A 20,413-nucleotide genomic window follows, 5' to 3' on the forward strand; every position below is an offset into this window, starting at 1 on the left:
CTGGACAAGAGGCAGCCGAGGGAAGGAGTGACAAGTGTTAGCAGAGGGCTGTTCTACAGAAAACCTGATCAGAGGGGACAGAAACAGCCACACCTTTTACGGGAGCCCGATCCTTATCCCTCTTTGTGATTTCAGAAACATCAAGTAGAGTAGCATCTACTCTCTAGTAAACCCTTATTACCTGCCTAGTAATTTACATGCATTTTTCCACCACTTACTCCTCCCATCAACCCTGATTGGCAAGAAGTAATAGCCCCCTTTTCCAGATGAGGAAACTGAGACTTGGAAGGTGAAACAGCCTGCCCAAGTCGTGTAGCCAGCAGATGGCAGTGCTCTGATTCAGGCAGGTTGTTGACTCCAAACTGTGCTGTTAACCCCTGAGCTGCATTGACTCCCGGAGAGAAAATTCACTGTTCTGTTTTGTTTTACCTTTTTTTTCCAGTTTTATTGAAGTATAGTTGACATATAGCACTGTTTAAGTTTAGGTTGCACAGCATCATGCTTTCTTATGTATGTCGTGAAATGATTACAATAAGTTTAGTTAACATCCCTCATCTCATATCAATACAAAAAGTATACATGTCTATATATTTTTTCATTGTGATAAGAACTCTTAGGATTTTAACAACTTTCATAAAGATCACAAAGCAGTGTTAACTATAGTCATCATGTTGTGCATTGCATCCCTAGGACTTTCTTAAAACTGGAAGTTTGTGCCTTTTGACCACCTTCCTTCAATCTCACCACCACCCCACCCTACCCCACCACCCTGCCATAACCACAAATCTGACCTCTTGTTCTATGAGTTGGATTGTTTTTTTGTTTTGTTTTCATTTTTGTTCAATCTATTTAGACTAAAACGAAAACAGTTCACCCAGTTCTCCTACCCCTCATCCCCCACCTCTGGCAAGCACCAGTCTGTTCTCTCTATGAGCTTGGTGTTTGTTTTTGTTTTAAGATTCCACATAAAAGAGGTCATGCAGTATTTGTCTTTCTCTGACTTATTTCAGTTAGCATAATGCCTTTGATGTCCATTCATGTTGTCGAAAATGGCAAGATTTCATTCTTATTTATGGCTGAATAATATTCCATTGTGTATATGTACCACATTTTCTTTATCCATTCATCCATCGATGGACACTTGGGTTTTTTCCTTGTCTTGGCTATTATAAATAGTGCTACAGTGAACATGGGGGCACATATATCTTTTTGAGTTAGTGTTTTCATTTTCTTTGAATAAATACCCAAAAGTAAAATTGTTGGATCACATGGTAGTTCTATGTTTAATGTTTTGAGGAACCTCCATACTGTTTTTCATATACGGCTGCACCAATTTTTATTCCCACCAAAGGTGCGTAAGGGTTCACTTTCCTCTACATCTTTGCCAACACTTGTTACTTCATTTTTCATAATTAACATTCTGACAGATGTAAAGTGATATCTCATTGTGGTTTTGATTTGCATTTCCCTGACAATTATGTGGAGCATATTTGCATGTGCCTGTTGGCCGTCTGTGTATCTTTTTTGGAAAAATATCCATTGAGATATTCTTCCCATTTTTAAAATCAGATTTTTTTTTTTTGCTATTGAGTTGTATGAGTTCTTTATATGTTTACCAGATATATGATTTGCAAATATCAATATTTTCTCCCATTCAGTAGATTGCCTTTTTATTTTGTTGGTGGTTTCCTTTCCTGTGCAGAAACTTTTTAGTTTGATATAGTCCCACTTGTTTATTTTTGCTTTTATTTCTTGTGCTTTTGGTGTCAGATTCATTGCCAAGATCCAAGACCTATGTCAAAGAAGTGACCAGCTATATTTTCTTCTAGGGGTTTCAGGTCTTACATTCAGGTCTTATATTTAATCCATTTTGAGTTAATTTTTGTGTATAGTTTACGATAATGGTCCAGTTTGATTCTTTTGCATGTGGCTGTCCAGTTTTCTCAACACCATTTATTGAACAGACTGTTCTTTCCCCATTGTATATTCTTGGCTCCTTTCTCATAAATTAATTGATCAGATATGAATGGGTTTATTTCTGGACTATCTATTCCATTGATCTACATGTCTTTTTTTATGCCATTACCATACTGTTTTAGTTACTGTTGCTTTGTGATATAGTGTGAAATCAGAAAGCATTATGCCTCCAGTTTTCTACTTGTTTCTCAAAATTGCTTTGGCTATTTGGGATCTTTTATGGTTCCATACAAATTTTAGGATTGTTTGTTCATTTTCTGTGAAAAATGCCATTTTAATTTTTTTTCTTTTTTTTTTTTTTTTGGCTGCGTTGGGTCTTCGTTGCTGCACACAGGCTTTCTTTAGTTGCGGTGAGCGGGGGCTACTCTTTGTTGCGGTGCGCAGGCTTCTCGTTGTGGTGGCTTCTCGTGTTGTGGAGCACAGGCTCCAGAGGTGTGGGCTTCAGTAGTCGTGGCACATGGACTCAGTAGTTGTGGCTCGTGGGCTCTAGAGCGCAGGCTCAGTAGTTGTGGTACACAGGCTTAGTTGCTCCATGGCATGTGGGATCTTCCCGGACCAGGGCTTGAACCTGTGTCCCCTGCATTGGCAGGCGGATTCTTAACCACTGCGCCTCCAGGGAAGCCCCCATTTTAATTTTGATAAGAATTGCATTGAATTGCATACTGGTTTTGGTAGTGTTTTATACTACCAAACTACTATTTTAACAATATTCTTCTAATCCATGAGCACAGAATATCTTTTCATTTATTTGTGCCTTCTTCGATTTCTTTCTTTGACGTTTTGTAGTTTTCAATATACAGGTCTTTCACCTCCTTGGTTAAATTTATTCCTAGGTATTCTGTTCTTTTTGATACAATTGTAAATGGGATTGTTTTCTTAATTTCTCTTTCTGATGTTTGTTGTTAGTATATAGACACACAATAGATTTTTGTTTATTGATTTTGAATCCTGCAAGTTTGCTGAATTCATTTATTCTAATTTTTTTTTTTTTTTATGGAGTCATCAGGGTTTTCTACATATAATATCTGCAAATTGTGACAGTTTTACTTCTTTCCAGTTTGGATGACTTTTATTTCTTGTCTAAAGCTTTTAGCTTTTCCCCTTTGAATATGATGTTAGCTATTGGCTTGTTGTATGTGGACTTTATTATACTGAGGTATGTTCTCTCTATACCCACTCTATTGAGAGTTTTTATCATAAACGGCTGTTGAATTTTGTCAAATGCTTTTTCTGCATTTATTAAGATGACTATATGATTTTTACCCTTCATTTAGTAATTGTGGTGTATCACACTGACTGATATGTGGATGTTGAACCACCCTTGCATCCCTGGAATAAATCCCACTTGATCATGGTGTGTGATACTTTTACTGTATTGTTGAGTTCGGTTTGCTGATATTTTGTTGAGGATTTTTGCATCTGTGTTCATCAGGGATATTGTCCTGTAGCTTTATTTTCTTGTGGTATCCTTGCCTGGTTTTGGTATCAGAGTAATTTTGGCCTCATAAAATGAGTTTGGAAGAGTTTCCTCCTCTTCTATTTTTTGAGCACTCTTTGCAGTGTTTCCTTTTTTTTGTAGTCTGAAAACCTATGGGTTATATTTTCTCCGTCTTCCACACCCCCTGACATTTCCTCTCTGCCTATAGGTGTCCTTGGTGCTATCAGCTCTCCAAGCTGGGAACAAGGGGACCCAGGCATGTATCACAGCTGCCACTGCTGTGTCTGGGATCATCGCCGACCTGGACACCACCATCATGTTTGCGACTGCAGGGACCCTGAACGCAGAGAACAACGAGACCTTTGCAGACCACCGGTATGGGAGTGAAGGCTGTCCTGTGGGCTCCTGGATGGGGAGAGGTTCAGTATGGCCTGATGGACTTTGGAGATGCTGCCCAAGAGCCAGAAATGTGGCTATCCATTTTGATTTCAACAGGACGCTCAAGTGGGGGAAGTGACCCGCTTAATCAAAATAAGTGCCTTTTCTCAACTGCAAACAGAGTTGTGTTCCAGCTTTGCCTCTCACAGCCTAAATCCAGTCTGCTCCAGCAAAGGATAGCTTTTTGATCTTTTTGCTTTCTAAGCTAAAAAGCTGTGCCCCTGATTTTTTCACCATCCCTAGTAGGACTGGTAGTGGCCCAGGCAGGCATGTAGCTCTTACCTAAGTGACCAGTGAAGCTCCGAGCCTGCTGTCTCTCCCGGGCTCTTTAGACTCTGCTTTAGAGGCTGGTACCAGGGTCTCCGTTTGCTGCTGGAGACCCCACATATCCTCACCACATGTCCAGCACCTTTCTTCCTCTCTCTTCAGCCTCAGGACTGGGCAGGGGAGGAGATTCCCAGTGCTCTGTCACCCCTTCCAGAACCTAGCCCCTTGGGCTGTGATGTCCAGGACAAGGTCCCCTGACCCATGTGTCCTCACACGTCCCTGTAACTATGAAGTATTTTCAGGGATCGTAGGAACCACAGTGAAGAAGCTACAGGGCAGGGGGAAGGGGGCCAAACTGATGAGCCTGAAATCTTTAATTGAAGCTTTACCATTAATCAACTATGTGAATTCTGGGCTGACTTTCCTCTCCTCTCTCCTAATTCTCTTACATGGAAGATGAGAGCCTCCTATTAAGGGAGGAGAAATGCATCACCTCTCTTCTTCAACGCCCTTTAACGAAAGTCCCTAGAAGGGTTTCTTTGCCTCCTAACTCCCAGTGACCAAGCTCTGCCCTTTGTCTCTCCTCCCCATGCTCTCCCGCCTTTCTCAGGGAGAACATTCTGAAGACAGCCAAGGCCTTGGTGGAAGACACGAAATTGCTGGTTTCGGGGGCTGCATCCACTCCAGACAAGCTGGCCCAGGCAGCCCAGTCCTCGGCAGCCACCATCACCCAGCTCGCCGAGGTGGTCAAGCTGGGGGCTGCCAGCCTGGGCTCTGACGACCCCGAGACCCAGGTAGGTACGGGCGGGCCTCGTGGTCCCACAGACACTGTGCACCAGGCCTCAGAAGAAAGCAAAGGCAAAATAGGGACTTTGGGTGTGGACAACATGTGCACGGGTGTGTCCGTGGTTTGGGGACTGGTAGGAAGCAGTTATCTAGGCAGGATAGTGGCATGGACTGTGGTGTGGCCGTGGCTATGGAGATAAGCCAGAAGATTTGAGAGGAGTCTGTAAAGAAGACTCAGCCAGGCTTGGTAAACGAATGGACGCCGTGAGCGTTGGAGATGAGGGAGAGTGGGGGAGCCCGAGATGACTGCGCGTTTCACACCAAATCAGTGAATGGACGGTGGCTCCATGTACCCAGCTGGGGCTCCCTGGAGGGAGGGCTGCCCCAGGCCGGGATGCAGGTGAGTTCGATTTGCAGCGTGTTGCATTGGAAATTCCAGAGAGACACTCAGGTAGAACAAGTGTGTAGGCTTGAGCGTGCTCAGTTTGGGGGATGTGGATGTAGGGGTTACTGGCCAACAGACAGTGAGTGCAACCACTGTCTATGGAAGGAAGAGGAGAAGGGATCAAGGCAGAGCTGAGGAATCCACTATTTCGGACCATCTTCAGGAGAAAGAGATACCTAAGGAGACTGAGAAGCAGCAGCCGCTGGTAGGAGGAAAGCCAGGGGCCTGATGTTAAGAGCAAGGAGTGCTGCAACCCACCAGAGATGCAGCCAAGGCAGCAAGAAAGACAAAGGTCTGAGAGCCAGGCCCAGGGCCGTGGAGGGCAGATGCGGGTGAAGGAAGGAAGCCAGTGTGTATAGACGCCCCACTTGAAAAGTTTGGCTCTGAAGGGAAGGAGAGAGAGGATCTGAGGGGCAGGGAAGGGTTTGCACGCTCTGTGACTCTCTGCTTTGGATTTAGCCACTTCACTGCCATTACCTACCTGGTCCTTGGTTCCCCAGCCTAGACCATCAGCTCCTCAAGGACAGGAATCATGGTTTATTGATCTTTGAAACCTACACACCAAGCACTGCTCCCACACATCGTAGATACCCAACAAAGCAGTTCAGCTCTTGCTGAACCAATAGCCAATTGTGGCCGTCATTGATGGATTCTCCCCACTCCCGAGTGCAAAACTGAAAAATCCCTCTCTGCTATTTCAACCCCAGTGTGGTAAACACTTCAGTTTTCACTGCTTAAACCATACTCAGTAAACGAGCCTATTCGGCCCATTTGGACAACACTGGAGAGAGAACCTCCTACCATCCAGCGCCAGGGTTGACGACAGCTACTGTTCTGGCGAGCACAGCGCCACCAGCTTTGCTCCCACACGGCTGTGACCCTTCCCCTCCTGATGTCCTCTGCTGGAGTGGAGCTCCGTAAAGGAAGCATTCCGTCTGTTGGCTTTTTACTCTTTCTGCTGGCTTTCTCTTTGATAACATCAGAGCTCAGATTGGCTGCCTCCGGAATGCGAAGCACTCACAGAAGTCTCTGCCTGGGTATTGTTCTTACCCCCACGGAGGAAGGAGGAGCTAGAAAACGCATCAGTGGGGATGGAACCCACACTTTCCCCTAGTCCGGCTCAACTTGGAATGAGTCAGCTGGGAGGATTTAAATCTTTGGATACAGAGAAATGGATCGAATTGCTTAGAGGCTTAAACTCCCAAATGATCCAGATGTCTTAGGGCCCAACTTCTTTTGAGACCGCCAGTGGGAGATGTCCCCTCAGAAAAGTGTGCCCACTGCACCTCCCCATGGTGGTCCCCACCGTTAGCCGCCCCCCCCCACGAGCCCCGTCACAGCCCGACCTGCCCTGTGGTTTCAGAGGTTGGCAGAGAGCCCGTGCACCCTGTGGGTGAGAAGCCACGGGATGGAGACGGGGAGGGTTGGGAGGCTGGGCAGTCATGGCGTGGCTGTGCTTGCAGGTTCTGGGACGCTAGAGTTTCTAAGACGTTTTCACGTCCATTAGTCAGTTCATCCTGCCAGCAGTGCGGTAAATGGGCAGGGCTGGCACTGCTCACCCCATTTGTAGATGAGGAGCCAGGGCCATAGAGCGTAATACAGTGTGGAGGTGAAGACTGCGGCCCTTGTGATCACACTGACCAGAGTCTGAATTCCAACCTTGCCATTCCCGGCCTCTGCCAGTGTGGACACGAGCAACGTAGTTCCCACTCAAAATGGCAGTGATGAGGGTTAAATAAGATAACGTGCATTGTGCTTGGCTCGGCACCTGGAACATTGCCCTCAACGAAGGGAAGTTGTTGTTTTAGAAGTAGGAGTTGTTATTGTAGCTGTTGGACCCAGAAGACTTAAACGTGATACCCAGTATCGTGTAATTCCTAAATATGCCTGGTACTTGAGATTCCAAGTCTAACACACAGAAGAAGTGGCCTGTGGTCTCTGTTCAGTTAGAAGAGTGAAGATACTGTGTTCCATCCGGTGTTACATGGGTACACATCTGTATGTTCACCCATTCCGTGAGTACTTGCTGAGTGCCCACTACACGCCAGGTCCTGTCCTGAGTGCAGAACACAACAGACAGAAGACCAGGCCGGCCCTCCTACAGCTTCCATCCAAGTCGAGGAAGAAGACAGATGGTGTATAAGTGAATAAATAATAAAGCAATTCCACATACTGCTAAGTGCTATAAATAAAACAGGGCAAGCTGAGGGAGTTTCAGTGGGGGTGGGCTTACAGCTAGAGTGGTCAGGAAGGGTCTCTGAGGACATGACATTTGAGCTGAGACCTGAAGGATGAAAAAAGCCGGGTTCCAGGCAGAGAGGGGAACAAGAGCAGAGGCCCTGAGGTTGGAACGAGGGAGGATTTCCAACAGGGAAGAAAGACAGACCCACATGCCTATAACATGCTGAGTGAGTCAGGATCCCAGGAGCCAAGTCTGGGGACGCAGGTGGGCTGCCACAGAGGCCTTGCAGGCCAGGGCAGGAGGTTTGCATTTTGGTTCTCAGTGGTTTTGGTGACCAGTTCCGGGCACAGATGCGTGGCATGGCATCTCAGGGTGTCTGCTTAGCTGCCCTCATCCTTTCATAGGCAGCTTGTCAGCGGAGCCGCCAGCTAGGCGGTGTTTCTGAATGTGCTAACTCTCCCGGGGTCCCGCTTTCTGGCTCAGCATCTGACTCCCTTAGGGAGCTTCTTCAAGTCTGCAATCTGGTTTTCCACCCAGCCTCGCATCAGAGTCTCCAAGGGCGGTTCCTGGGGATTCTCCTGTGCTGCAGCCTTGGGAGCTGCTGATGGAGAGCCCTGCTCTTGGGCTGTGTGCTCTTGGTGCAGCCTGCTCACCTGGTCCCATGCTGTCTTTCAGGTGGTGTTGATCAATGCCATCAAAGACGTGGCTAAGGCCCTCTCGGATCTCATTGGTGCTACCAAGGGAGCTGCCAGCAAGCCTGCCGATGACCCCTCCATGTACCAGCTCAAGGGAGCCGCCAAGGTAGAGTGGAGCCCCAGTTAGGGTCAAGCGTGCCAGGGGTGCTGCAGTGAGAGATGCACACTCGAGAGTATTGGAGGATGTGCATCTGAGCCCCTTTCTCACTTAGAGGTGCTGGTACTCGTGGCATTAGATCCGGAACTAAAAGGAGGGGTGGGACCTCAGCGCACTCCCTGTTTTCTCTTGACGTCTCTTCCCATGCAGGTGATGGTGACCAATGTCACCTCCCTCCTCAAGACCGTGAAGGCGGTGGAGGACGAGGCCACCCGGGGCACACGGGCGCTTGAGGCCACCATCGAGTACATGAAGCAGGAGCTCACGGTAAGGAGCCACCAGTCACCTCCCTCAGGCTCCGCATCCAGCAGCTGACCCCAGTGCAGCTTCTCTGAGACTTCTAGCATAAAGAGGTTTTACCTGGAACATCTGAGCTAGGGAGGCCCACTTGCCTGCCTGCTGGTACGTTTGTATCATGGAGACCCCATGTGAAACTGACCTCTGAGTTTGGCTAGGATCAATTTGTAATTGTAATTAAATGAATTAATGTATGGCTTGAGACCATTCAGGTTTAATTCCACTAAAATTGCAGCGTGAAACGAAAGTGCTACAGAAGAGTCCTGGTAAAGGGAAAATTCAGTGTAGCCGCTTGCCCTCGCCTTGAGCTTAAATGGTGTGTACACTCTGCAGCCACGTAGCCCCTCCTGATTCCCGTTGCCATTGGCAACAGCTCACACTGCTGTGCACACGTATGGATTTGGGAGTCTGAGGTTGGCTATTAGGAAAACCTGGATGCCTTTACCTGGGACACTTCCCTTTAACATCAGGCTTCCTTCTGTGTGAGGTGTCTGATCTCAGAGACGCTGACCCCATGTTCGCTCTTACCTTGTTCCACCGTCGTAGAGCGAGGGTGTCCTGGTGATATACTGTGATTGTCTCCTGTTCTTTTGATCCTGAGACAATTGTGGATTGAATCATCCTTCTCCCTAGAAATAGAAATATGCTGAAAATGAGTAGTTTCAAACTGAGATTTCTTTTTAATAGGAGGTCTGATCACAGATTCAGCTTCTCTTTTGGAAGGAGGCGTCTTTAGAGCGTCACCTGTGAAGGCCACAAGCCGCTGAAGGGCAGCAGTAGAGACGAGCAATTCTGTTGGGTTTTGCTGGTGGAGGCTTGCATTCTCTTGTCCTGTTTTTAATGAATCCGACCTTGGTTGGTGTTGTGCTTAGTTCTCACCTGGAGAAGAAACTAAAAAATACAGGCCTTAAGGCTGCTGCCTGGCGCTAACCTGCTTGCACGGGCTGGGGGTTTCTTACCAAAAGTCTGGACACACATTCTGACAGGTGTGGGTGGGCCTAATGGTGGCAGTGGAAGCGATTTGAAATTTGGAGCTCTCTTGGGAAATTACAGACACATGGTCGACCTAAGTATACCGATGTGGTTTAGAATTGACCCAGACTGTGCATTTTCGTGGACACTGGAGGTTTCCAGAGGAGCGTGTGTCCCAAGACCCACATTAGTGTGGAGGGCTCTGTCCATGTTCATTCCACTGCAGCATTCCGGGGTGGTCCTGGGCGGCCTGACAGTAGCTGTTCATTTTTACGGGAGTAGTGTTGTTTAACAGTGGTTGGCACATGGCAGGGATGCTGGCTGGGTCCTCCTTTCTGCTTCCAGGAAGACTTCCCTGCTGAAACGTGGCTGCCTAGGGCAGAAGACAGAGCAGCCCCACGTGGTTCGGGAGTCCTCATGTACAGGGACAGCCAGGGCACCCATCACTCATGGTAGAACCATGGCAGATGGGCTGGAAGCAGAAACGGCTGGCTTGACTGGCAGGTGGGACTTTAAAGTGGGATATGCACTTACCATGGCTAATTTATTTCAGCTTCTCTAAAGGGGTGTGTGTGTGTGTGTTTATGTGTGTGTGTGTTTAAATAATTCACAGTGTCAACGTGGCACACTCGACCTGAATGCTTCCACACAATTAGGCAGTTATATTTGTAAGAAAGGCTAAGAATAGAAGAAACTGAATGCTTCACTTCCCCCAGCCCCACACCCTCTTAAAGAGAGAGAGCTGAGTCCAGAGCAATGCATCCAGGTCAGTCCTGCCCTGGAACCAGCATCCCCTACCCCACCCCGGTGGAGGCGGGTAACGAATACACATTGAGTGTCAGTTTCCAAAGGCAAACAAGTTAAGGCTGTGGATCGTTCTCCCTTCCCACGTTGTCCCCATGAATGCCGAGTACAGGTGTGTGAGGCTTATCCACGCCGGAATCTTGAAAGCAAGAATGATATTACTGTATTCAAATTTCTAGTTTCCTGCCATTTGACGGTTTCTTCCCGTGGCTGGCTTGGTTTTCAGACACTGAGCCGCAGCCGGTAGGGGAGGCATAAGATATTTCTGTCCTTCCCTTTTTGATTTTTTCAGCACTTCGATTTCTAACTTCCAGGTATTCCAGTCCAAAGAGGTACCTGAAAAGACATCATCACCTGAAGAATCCATCAGGATGACCAAAGGCATCACCATGGCAACAGCCAAAGCCGTGGCAGCTGGGAACTCGTGTCGACAGGAGGACGTGATTGCCACCGCCAACCTGAGCCGGAAGGCCGTGTCAGATATGTTGACGGCTTGCAAGGTAAAGGCCTTGGCGTCGTTTGGGGTGGGTAGGGTAGTGTTCGGTCACGGTTGAGCTGTTGGGTTCAGTTCGGAGAGGGGGAGGGGCCGGCCACGTGTAGAAGGGAGGCTCTCGGTACCTTAACCTGTGTGTGTAATAGTCTACACGGGAAGGCAGGCGTGCCCGTCAGCCCCCGGGAGGTGGCTCTCCGGGGGCAGTTTTGTGTCTGAGAGGGCAATGGAGTAGGCCTGCTGACTGACCCTCCCACTTTACTTCTCAGTTCTTCCTAAATAGGCGGGACACCTTCTCACAGGGGCCGTAGTGGAGGCCGCTCTGGCAGTAGCAAAGCGGGCGTGTGGCATTTTGTTCCAGGCCCTTCAAAGGAAAACCACACCCCTCGTCAGCCTGCACCCTTTCCTGCTTCCATAGGTCAGCAGCCATTCTGCGCCCGGAGGGGTGTTGCCATAATTGGGTGAGGCAGTGAGTGAGAGGAACCAGACAGAACGTCAGGGATCTGCCTTTTTGCTCTCTGTGCCAGACGACTTGGAGCAGCTCTTCTGATCCTTGGGGAGACAGCGGGGGCCGCTGCCCTAAGCCGGTGCTCCTGGAAGGAGCTGGGGAGACCTGAGCTTTATGACCTTCACTTTATTTTTGATCTGTTAAGCCAGAGAGCCATAAGAGCCTCCCATGGAGCACCTCCACCCCAGCCGCCCGCCCTTCTAGGGACAGCTGTGGCCCAGGGACCCTGACTTCTGCTCCGTGTTGGATCGATGACCCCCCTGCCATGGTGGGCAGATGGGGCTGAACCACAGAAAGGGAAGAGCAGCTGTTGCAGCTCGGTGTCCTCAGCAACAGGGCCCTTCTTTGTGGTGCAGTGAGTTGTGGGGAGAGCTGGTGCGGGGTCGGACGACGGCCTCTCAGGTTCCTCGGCAAGGGTGGGGTGGGCGGGGGTCCCTGGGCAGAGGCAGGGGGAGGCAGCCAGGCTGAAGGGCCGGGTGTGGGAAAGAGCACCGCATTTCCTGGTCTCATGGGTGTGGGGGAGGGTAGAGCGTGGAGAGCAGGGGTAGGCGGGAGGGAACAGAGGGCGGCAAGAGGGTCGGGCCACTGTCCTGAGGACCGAGTGCACTGGGCCGGGGAGTTTAGACTCTCCTGAGGCCACGAGTACAGTTCTCATGCGCTCAGTGGAATCTGCCCTGGCAGAAGCGATAATTCCCCGAAGGGGTTACGGCCTCCGTCAGAACAGTATTTACCAGGGACTTCCCTGGCGGTCCAGCGGCGAGGACTTAGCCTTCTAGTGCTGGGGGTGCGGGTTCAGTCTCTGGTCAGGGAGCTAAGATCCCACATGCCACGGGGCCAAAAAACCAAAACATGAAAAACAGAAACAATATTGTAACAAATTCAATAAAGACTTTAAAAATGGTCCACATCAAAAACAAACAAAAAAACTCTTTTAAAAAAAAGAGCGGTATTTACCAGCCAGATATGGCCTGAAGGCCACCATGGTGTATATGCAGGGCACCTCATGGTTTTGGAAGGGCTGGCACGTATGTTCTGTCGTTGGATCCTAGATGGGAAGGGTAAAGGAATTCTCCTAATGTGATGGATGATGAAACAGGCTTGGAGAGGTGAAGTGGCATGACCAAGGTCACACAGCTGTTGTACTTACATTCAGAACCAGAACTGAAATCGTGTCTTCTGAGTTCCAGGCCTAGTCTGTTTCTGCGGCCCGTGGCCTCCCAGCCGTAGAGCTCAAGGTCACTGTGGTTGATGAGTGATGGGTACTTTTGTCTCCACATTACAGACGTGAAATGAAAGGGGGAAATGGAAGGCAGCTGTGATTTTCAAGTCTCTTCCCTCAGGCACGTGCCCGTTTTCAGGGGAGGAGGTTAAAGATTAAAGGACGGGTGCCGTTTGCCCAGCCTCAGCTCCTCTCTCTTATCCCTCCCTAGATCAGGCCATCCTGATTTTGCAGGACGAAATAGCAGCCAGAGCTTCACAACACCAGACTTGATGACACGTGTCACTGCTGAGACCTGAGACTCCTGTTAGGATAGGACTTACTGACACTTACGTTGCCTTTGGTCTCCTGTATTCCCATCCCTTCACAGAAAGGAAACGAGGCAGCTTGCCAGAAAGGGCATGCAATAAGAACATATAGAAAGCCAGGGATGCCTACTGGTGGGTCAAGAAGGAACCCTCTGTGCCAAGCAGAGGGCCACGTGGCCATATTTGAACACCACCTTTGGGGCTGAGCAGGGCAGAAACGGAGGTGCAGGAGGTCCCATACTGACTCATCAGAGACAGGATTACGCTAATTGCTCCGGTGGGGATGCAGACTTCCCTCCACCCTAAGTTTATTCTCGTGTCTGTTTCTTTCTGGTCTTCCTTTCATGTCCATACGTCTGTGTCAGATACAATTTGATATCTCTGATTACAATTAATGTTACATGACTGTTTCTGCGTTACTAGCAGTCATTATAACCGACTCTTTATTGACCACAAAATACTCCGGTAATGAATATACTCTTTCCCCCACTATCAGATACTTAGACTGTCTGCAGTTTTTTTTAATCATCAGCTTTACTGCAGTGAACATCTTTGGGTATATCCGTTTTTCCTATGCTTTGGATGATATCCTTAGGCAAGCTCCCAGAAGTAGAATTAGGAGGTCAAATGGTGTGACATTCTAATTATTGCTCGATTGCTCTCCCCAAGGGCTCTACCAGGTTAGAGCCACCAGCCGTGACCAGCAGCTCCCGCACAGCTCTCAAGGAGGGCCTTGCACGTTACCTGCTGGAGGAGCATCATAGCCCTTGTCTTTCCCCAGTGGTGTCTCGTCGAGCCAGACATGGGCTCTGTCCTCACACTTGGAGACACGGGGGCGAGGCTGATTAAAACGCAGGAGGGGTTAAAGGCCTGGCCCGTTAGTCCTCAGATGAATACAACCAGGCTCATAAATGACAGATACTGGCCACTCGAATTATCCCCACCCGTCTTGGGGTGGTTTGTGGGGGGGCGTCAGGTAAGCGGAAATTTCCCAGGTGTTGCCCCCAACAGCCCCCAGTCCTGGGGAGAGGGATTTGACTGGAGGGAGCATGGAGGCGGGTCACGCTTCCCCTTCTGCCTTGACCTTTTATCCTATTATGTAATTTGTATTTGTCGTGACTTGTGACTTATTTGCAGTTGTCTATTTTTTGAATTCTTGTAAGCCCCCTCGAGTTCTTTCCAGAGTGAGGTTGTAGAAGGAGGAAAGGCTAAATGGGTAGGGTTGCCAGAATGAGCAAATAAAACACAGGCTGCCCCATAGTTATGCTAAAAGTTTTCATTGTTTATTCGAAATTCAAATGTAACTGGACGTTCTGTAGTTCATCTGGCAGCCCCGTGAATGGGCGTACCATCTGAAATGATATCTCACGAATGACTCAAGTCAGCAGGTCCCAAGTACAAGAACAAAGGGCCAGATGCTGTGTTAACCATATGTCCTGGTCTGCTTATCTCAACGTGTATAATGCGAGATGAGTTATTTATGGCACCTCTGAGGGTGCTGGGGAGCTCGCTCTCTGAAGTTTCCCAGGAGCCAGTGAGTCCTGGTCGGGAGACTCACTGTGACTGCAGTATGATCAGGTCACAGAGTGAGGACCTGGGCGTGATGAGCCTGTGAACAGAGAGGGCTCTTCAGGATACTTCACGCTGCAGGAGAGAGAGAGGCTGCTCCCGGGATGGTACCGCCTCTGCTGTAAGCCCCAGTCATGAATCTTTCCTGGGCTTTTTAAGCACACGTGGAATTTCTTACCTTTCAATAAAAGATGGGGTGGGGGGGGCATGAGGAGAAAGGGAGGAAAGAGGGGCCAGATTCACTTGCTTTTGTCTGCCCTCCAGGCACTAGAAAAAGCAAGACACAAAGTGTTGTCAGAGAACCTGCAGTGTAGACAGGTGGGAGGTGTCAGGAGAATGTGGAGGAGAACCCCTCCTCTCTCCAGGGAGGCAGGGAAAGTTTCTCAGAGAGGTCACTGAAGGTAAAACTGGAGGAGTTCCAGAATCGAGGTCTCCTGCCTCTGGGTCTTGGGCTACACAGCACTGCTGGGCAAGTGACCCCACCTGGCTGCCTGGTCCACTTGCCACCTGGCTCTTCCTGTTTTAAGATGTCGACGTTCCTTTCTCTCTCCAGCAAGCATCCTATCACCCCGACGTCAGTGAGGAGGTGCGCTCCAGAGCGTTGCGGTACGGGACGGAGTGCACCCTCGGCTACCTGGACCTTCTGGAGCACGTCTTGGTGGTGAGGAGGGGCATGGGCCAGGCCAGGGCTGGGGAAGAGCTGATCCGGGTGCAGAGCATCCTTTCCTCGGGAAAACCCCTCTTAGAGCATCGCGCAGGCTCCACTTGCGAGGCTGGGACTGGATTGAGCTGAAAAGCCTCTCATATCACACTGCCCCAGCACACAAGATCCAAGCGTAGTCTGGAGGGAGGTGCGGTTCGAATCCAGAAGAGCCTGGCTGTCTCGTTGCACCAAAGAGTCAAGACTAGCGTGGAAGAGTGGTGGGTAGGCAGAGTGAGAGGCGAAGCAGGTGGGACACACAGAGCCACCACTGAAAAAAGATCGGGAGGTCCAGTCAGGAAAAACCCCAGTCCATCCTGCAAGGGCCAGGAAGGCTCCTAGAAGAGCCAGACCAGCATCCATGACAAGTTAGAAACATCACCAGTGCTACAGGAGACCTACTAGCCTCTCGTGATTTCCCCCAGTCCTCGAACCGGTGGCTTAGACCACATTGAGAATGTGTCCAGTTCCATTTGTCTGATGACCTTCGAGCCGGCCATGCCCACATGGAGCTGGGTTAATGTGGTGTACATCTGTCCCTGTCTAATCCTGGGAGCCACGTTTAAAACTGGGGAGTTCTGGGAGAGAGCTTGTTCAGGAGTGAGAGACTCCCCAGAAGAAACTTGATGATGTCTCACCCCCTTCACTGCCCTTGCTCCTTCCTAAACCTAAAAGAAGAAGATGCAACAGGGCACTTTCAGATACACAACACATGTACCTCAAAGATTATTAAGGCTTTCACTTGCCCTGCATTGACATTTATCTCTTTTTGTGCAACCACGTGAGGCTAGCAGGGCAAGGAAATGATCCAAGACCCAAAGAAGTTTGGCCCCTTGGTTGAGGTCACCCAGCTACTAATGACAGACCTGGGACCACTGCTTTCTCCTTAAACTTAAATTACCTTCTGATGGTAAGCATTTCAGGTCTTTTAAGGGAACATTACTTTTATTCTTTGCCCAGGTAACCATGGTCATTGCAAAAGAATATCTTTTGTGAGAGTGGCCAGTCTGGGGTTACTGACATCGGGCTCCCAAAGCCTGAATGCTTGTGAGTAGAAACCAGTGTATATTGCTCGTGGGCCAAGGAGAGAACATCTTGGCCAGTCAGTGTTCGCACGCACGAGCCTCCCCAGCCAAGCCAGCTTGTCTGTGTTGGGATATGAAGTGTTCAGCCCGTGAGCATGCATAGCAGGAAATTTAGCGTAAGGAGAATGAAGCCAGCAAGGCTTCCACAAGGTATCTTTTTCCTGATGGGACCATCTGTTCTAAGCACATGGAATCTTGTTACATCCGAACATCCGAAAGCATAGTGGAAAGCATAATGGCTTAGGTTTAGAACGCTTGAATTCAAACCCTGGCTCTGCCAAGTAAATAGTTGCATTACCACTGTCTTATCTGGGCTTCGGTTTGCTCAGATGTTAGGCCGCTGATTAAGGATTAAGTGAGGCTGTGGGGAGTCCAGGGCTATGGCTGAGCTCACGTCTGCTGCACGCTTCGTTAAAATCCTCCTGGAAGGTGCCAGTCCTGGCTGAGCAGAGGTGCAGGGCTGTGGCAGCAGTGCCCTCCTAGCTTCCCAAGTGGGGGCTCTCCCCCAGCACCCATTTTTCCTTGTGTCTGTCTCTCATGCTCTGGTCTTCATCTTGTTCATTTGATACTGGCATCCTCCTATTACTCCCATGAAGGATCGTCACCTCGCCCCTTTCATCCGGTTCCATTTCTTGGTTAAACCGTATATTTTCCCTGCTCCTGTGTTTGTACCTGTGGCGCCAGTGTCGGTAGGTGCAGGCCCCTGCACACACTGGCTCTTGGTGAGCCGTTTAATGAGAATGTCACTGCGTCGGGGTCCACTTGCAGCGGCGCCAGCTCCCCAAGTTGGGATGGAAAGGAGGCAGCAGCCTTCAAGGCGTACGGTGGAGTGAAGATCTCGGGTTTCCCTCCTCCGCACAGAGACAGCTTAGACCAGGGAGAGGAGTTCTGTCTTCGTGAGGAAGGACAGGTGCCAGCGCTTGTCTTGAGAACCTTCTCCCAGGGGAGAAGGAAGAGGGAACCCTCAGAGGGTCCCCTTCTTGACCTCAAGCCACCTTTAGACCCTCTCCCAGTATCTGGGAGCCAGGTGTTGCATCCACCAAAGCACTTCCTCTCTCCTCCTCCGCTCCCCTCCACGCCTACCCCATGTTGGTAAGCAGAAGAAGACAAGGCCTCCCGAGGGGGGTGTGGGTGGGTGGTTGGCCTGTTTGCCCCAAAGGAAGCTGAGGTGTCCGGGGCCTCCGTGGGAAGGCCTAGGAGCCATTCCCAGGATACACACTCAGAGACCCCAGCTTTGCAGCCACTTAATTACTGTGCCAGGCATCAGCCCTAGTGATAATTAGCAGGTTCTTCTGGAACAGGAAGAAGGGCACATACCACAGGGAGACCCCACATCACGTGTGATTTGGGAGGTTTCATGTGGGACCAGAGGTTGGCAGTAGGGGAGCTACCACTCCCTTCTTTTCCTGGACCCAACAAGAGCCATTGCACTTTACAGCCAGGTGTGCTTCCCTGATGCATTTTCCGTTATGAGTTCTTCCTGGTATTTACTAAAGAAACAGGCCTCTGAAGTCTTATGTGTTTGCAAACAGAATTTGGTTGATTGTGTGGTGGTTGATGTGTCTGTTAAAAGCCTGCCACCTGAATTTCCTTTCATCTTCCCCTACAGTTATTGTCATTGTACCTCGTAATTATGGCAATAATATAAATATCCTGTTTCTCCATAGCTGTTTTGAGATTTACGGTGTGAAAAATGCTGGTGCTAAAACGAAATCATTAATAGGAAGAAAAGCTAAATGACATGAAAACTTTTACACAGCATCCAGAATTTGTCTCATCTTTTACAAGAAGGAGGTTTTTCCCTCTTTATGGTGACAAGTGCTGATGGTTCATCCAAGTAGAGAAGAATGAAATCGCATCAAGTATTTGTTCACATTTTTATTCTTGTCTCTTTAGAGACCTACACATACTCTTTGAAGGGTATTTTCCAATAAAAATATAGGAAGGAAACATCCAGGGGATTATCATAAACATGAAAAAATACCAGTTCCTAACTGAAAATGGTAGAACCTCTGTGACAGCGTTCTGTCCCCTAAGCTGCAGACATTAGCAGTTTCCTTGGGCCTGCAGCTGAAAATAAGCTCACATTTCCCATCATGAGCCCTCACTCCTTCTCCAAAGCAGACTTGAAAGAAATCTGGACTAACATGAGGCTAAATACGAGGAAGATTGTTCCACATAAGAGGGCCATGAGCCATAAGAAGACCGCTTAGGACAGAGCTGGTAGAGACCCGAGAAGAAATTAGGGAAATGGAGACGCACGAATACGGAAACTAGTGTTCACTTCTGAGGGAACTTTGACAGAATCAGAAAACGAAAGCCAAATTGACAATTTAGAGAAGACATCAGATTTATGTGGAAATTACCTTTAGGGTAGAGGGAAAGAATACTAAGATTAGCTATTTGAGGGTGGTGAATAAAAAAGCAGTTAAAGCTAGAGATTTTCACACACACACACACACACACACACACACACACACACAGTATGCCCCATTCTGCCCTCCTCCTCATTCACTGGTCTTCACGTATGTCATCAGATGACCACAGTACCTCCATCCTGAAAAGAAAGTCAACCGACATTGGAACTGTAACAGGAGATCTTAGGATGGTCCTCCTGGATCATTGTAAAGCTGACTTCTCTTCTTAGCTGACCAAAGAGAATTAGTAAGATTTCTGAAAGCTGAAGAAAGGCCAGATAATTGTCCAATTTTTACAAAAGGGGAAAGAGAAAAGTAGAAATTAAGGTTTGGAGGAAGTGTCCAGCAATTTAGAGGAATAAATTGAGGTCACTTTCAGGTGGTCCAAGGAGGTTTAGCCATCTTCTTTAGGGGCTGCTTTTCTTAAATTTGGACACATGAAAATGTGGGGGAAAGTATGCTACTTTAACCTTGTTCAGGTTAAATAGCCTAGAGCCAAGAATTCTTCACCTTTTTTGGCTGGTTTGTATATTTTAGTTTTACTTTAGAAAAAATCTTAAAACAGGAAACCATATCAACATTTGCGTGTCTACCATCTATGATTAACTAATTTTGTTAAACAATATTTTGTCTTATTTGGTTCAGATCCTTATTTTGTAAGAAGTCTCTCAATAATAATTAATTTTGTATCCTTTACCAATACCATCCTCCTTTTTTCTCTGTCTAGGCAGAAATAACTATCATGATTTCAGCTTTCTTAACCTTTCGTGGATCTTGGGCCCCCTTGAGCTAGCTAAAAGCCCATTTCCTGCCTCACCCTACCCTCATCAGAAGAAACATCAGCACATAAACACAAATGTCCCTTAAACTGTTAAGAGGGTTCCCAGACCCCTAGTTGGATACTTTGGGAATTTAGAAACTCCAAATCGAGAACCCCTCCTTGGGGATTTTTTTTTTTTTTTTTTTTTTGAGAATCCAGTTATCAGTCTACAAACAATGGGATCTAATTTAGGCAGAACCCCATCCTTGCTGCCCTGGGAGCTGCTTTATGAAGCTTTAGAAGTGCCCATTTGAGCAATGTTGGCCTTCTGCATTTGCTGTTGGCTGGTTTGTCATGGAGGATTTCTATTGCAGGATGAGAGGCATCCACCTGGCCTCTGCAGTAACCACAGATCAATATTACCCACAATATGAGGTCTTTGACAGGGTTAAAATTACCGTCGCTTCCACTAGCAGCACTTTAATTTCATTCTATCTGTTGCCTGCTATGAGAAATCATGTTGACTTAATTGCAGAATAAAAATAGAACTCCTTTGCTCCTGCCTTATTTAAATAGGGAGCTTTGCCATAGGGCCGTTCCCTTTCTTAGAGCCAGAGTGTATACAGAAGTGGTTTTCTCCCTCTGTCAAGGCTCATGCAGCTCAATATCAAAAAAACAAACAACCCAATCAAAAAATGGGCAGAAGACCTAAAGAGACATTTCTCCAAATAATATATACAGATTGCCAACAAACACATGAAAGAATGCTCAACATCATTAATCATTAGAGAAATGCAAATCAAAACTACAATGAGGTATCACCTCACACCAGTCAGAATGGCCATCATCAAAAAATCTACAAACAATAAATGCTGGAGAGGGTGTGGAGAAAAGGGAAC

The 20,413-nt window shown here is 48.2% G+C and overlaps 1 protein-coding gene across 1 annotated transcript in view; it reads left to right on the forward strand.

Annotated features, from left to right (window-relative positions):
- The window catches only part of TLN2 (talin 2), a 440,519-nt gene that overhangs the window by 391,698 nt on the left and 28,408 nt on the right, over positions 1-20,413 (forward strand). The window contains exons 48-53 of the mRNA XM_028495089.1: positions 3,624-3,790; positions 4,731-4,914; positions 8,209-8,334; positions 8,536-8,652; positions 10,773-10,958; positions 15,106-15,213. Coding sequence (XP_028350890.1) covers positions 3,624-3,790; positions 4,731-4,914; positions 8,209-8,334; positions 8,536-8,652; positions 10,773-10,958; positions 15,106-15,213 — 888 coding nt within the window. The remainder of the gene's footprint in view (positions 1-3,623; positions 3,791-4,730; positions 4,915-8,208; positions 8,335-8,535; positions 8,653-10,772; positions 10,959-15,105; positions 15,214-20,413) is intronic.

The sequence above is a fragment of the Physeter macrocephalus genome, chromosome 11 (assembly GCF_002837175.3).
Source record: "Physeter macrocephalus isolate SW-GA chromosome 11, ASM283717v5, whole genome shotgun sequence".
Classification (NCBI taxonomy): domain Eukaryota; kingdom Metazoa; phylum Chordata; class Mammalia; order Artiodactyla; family Physeteridae; genus Physeter; species Physeter macrocephalus.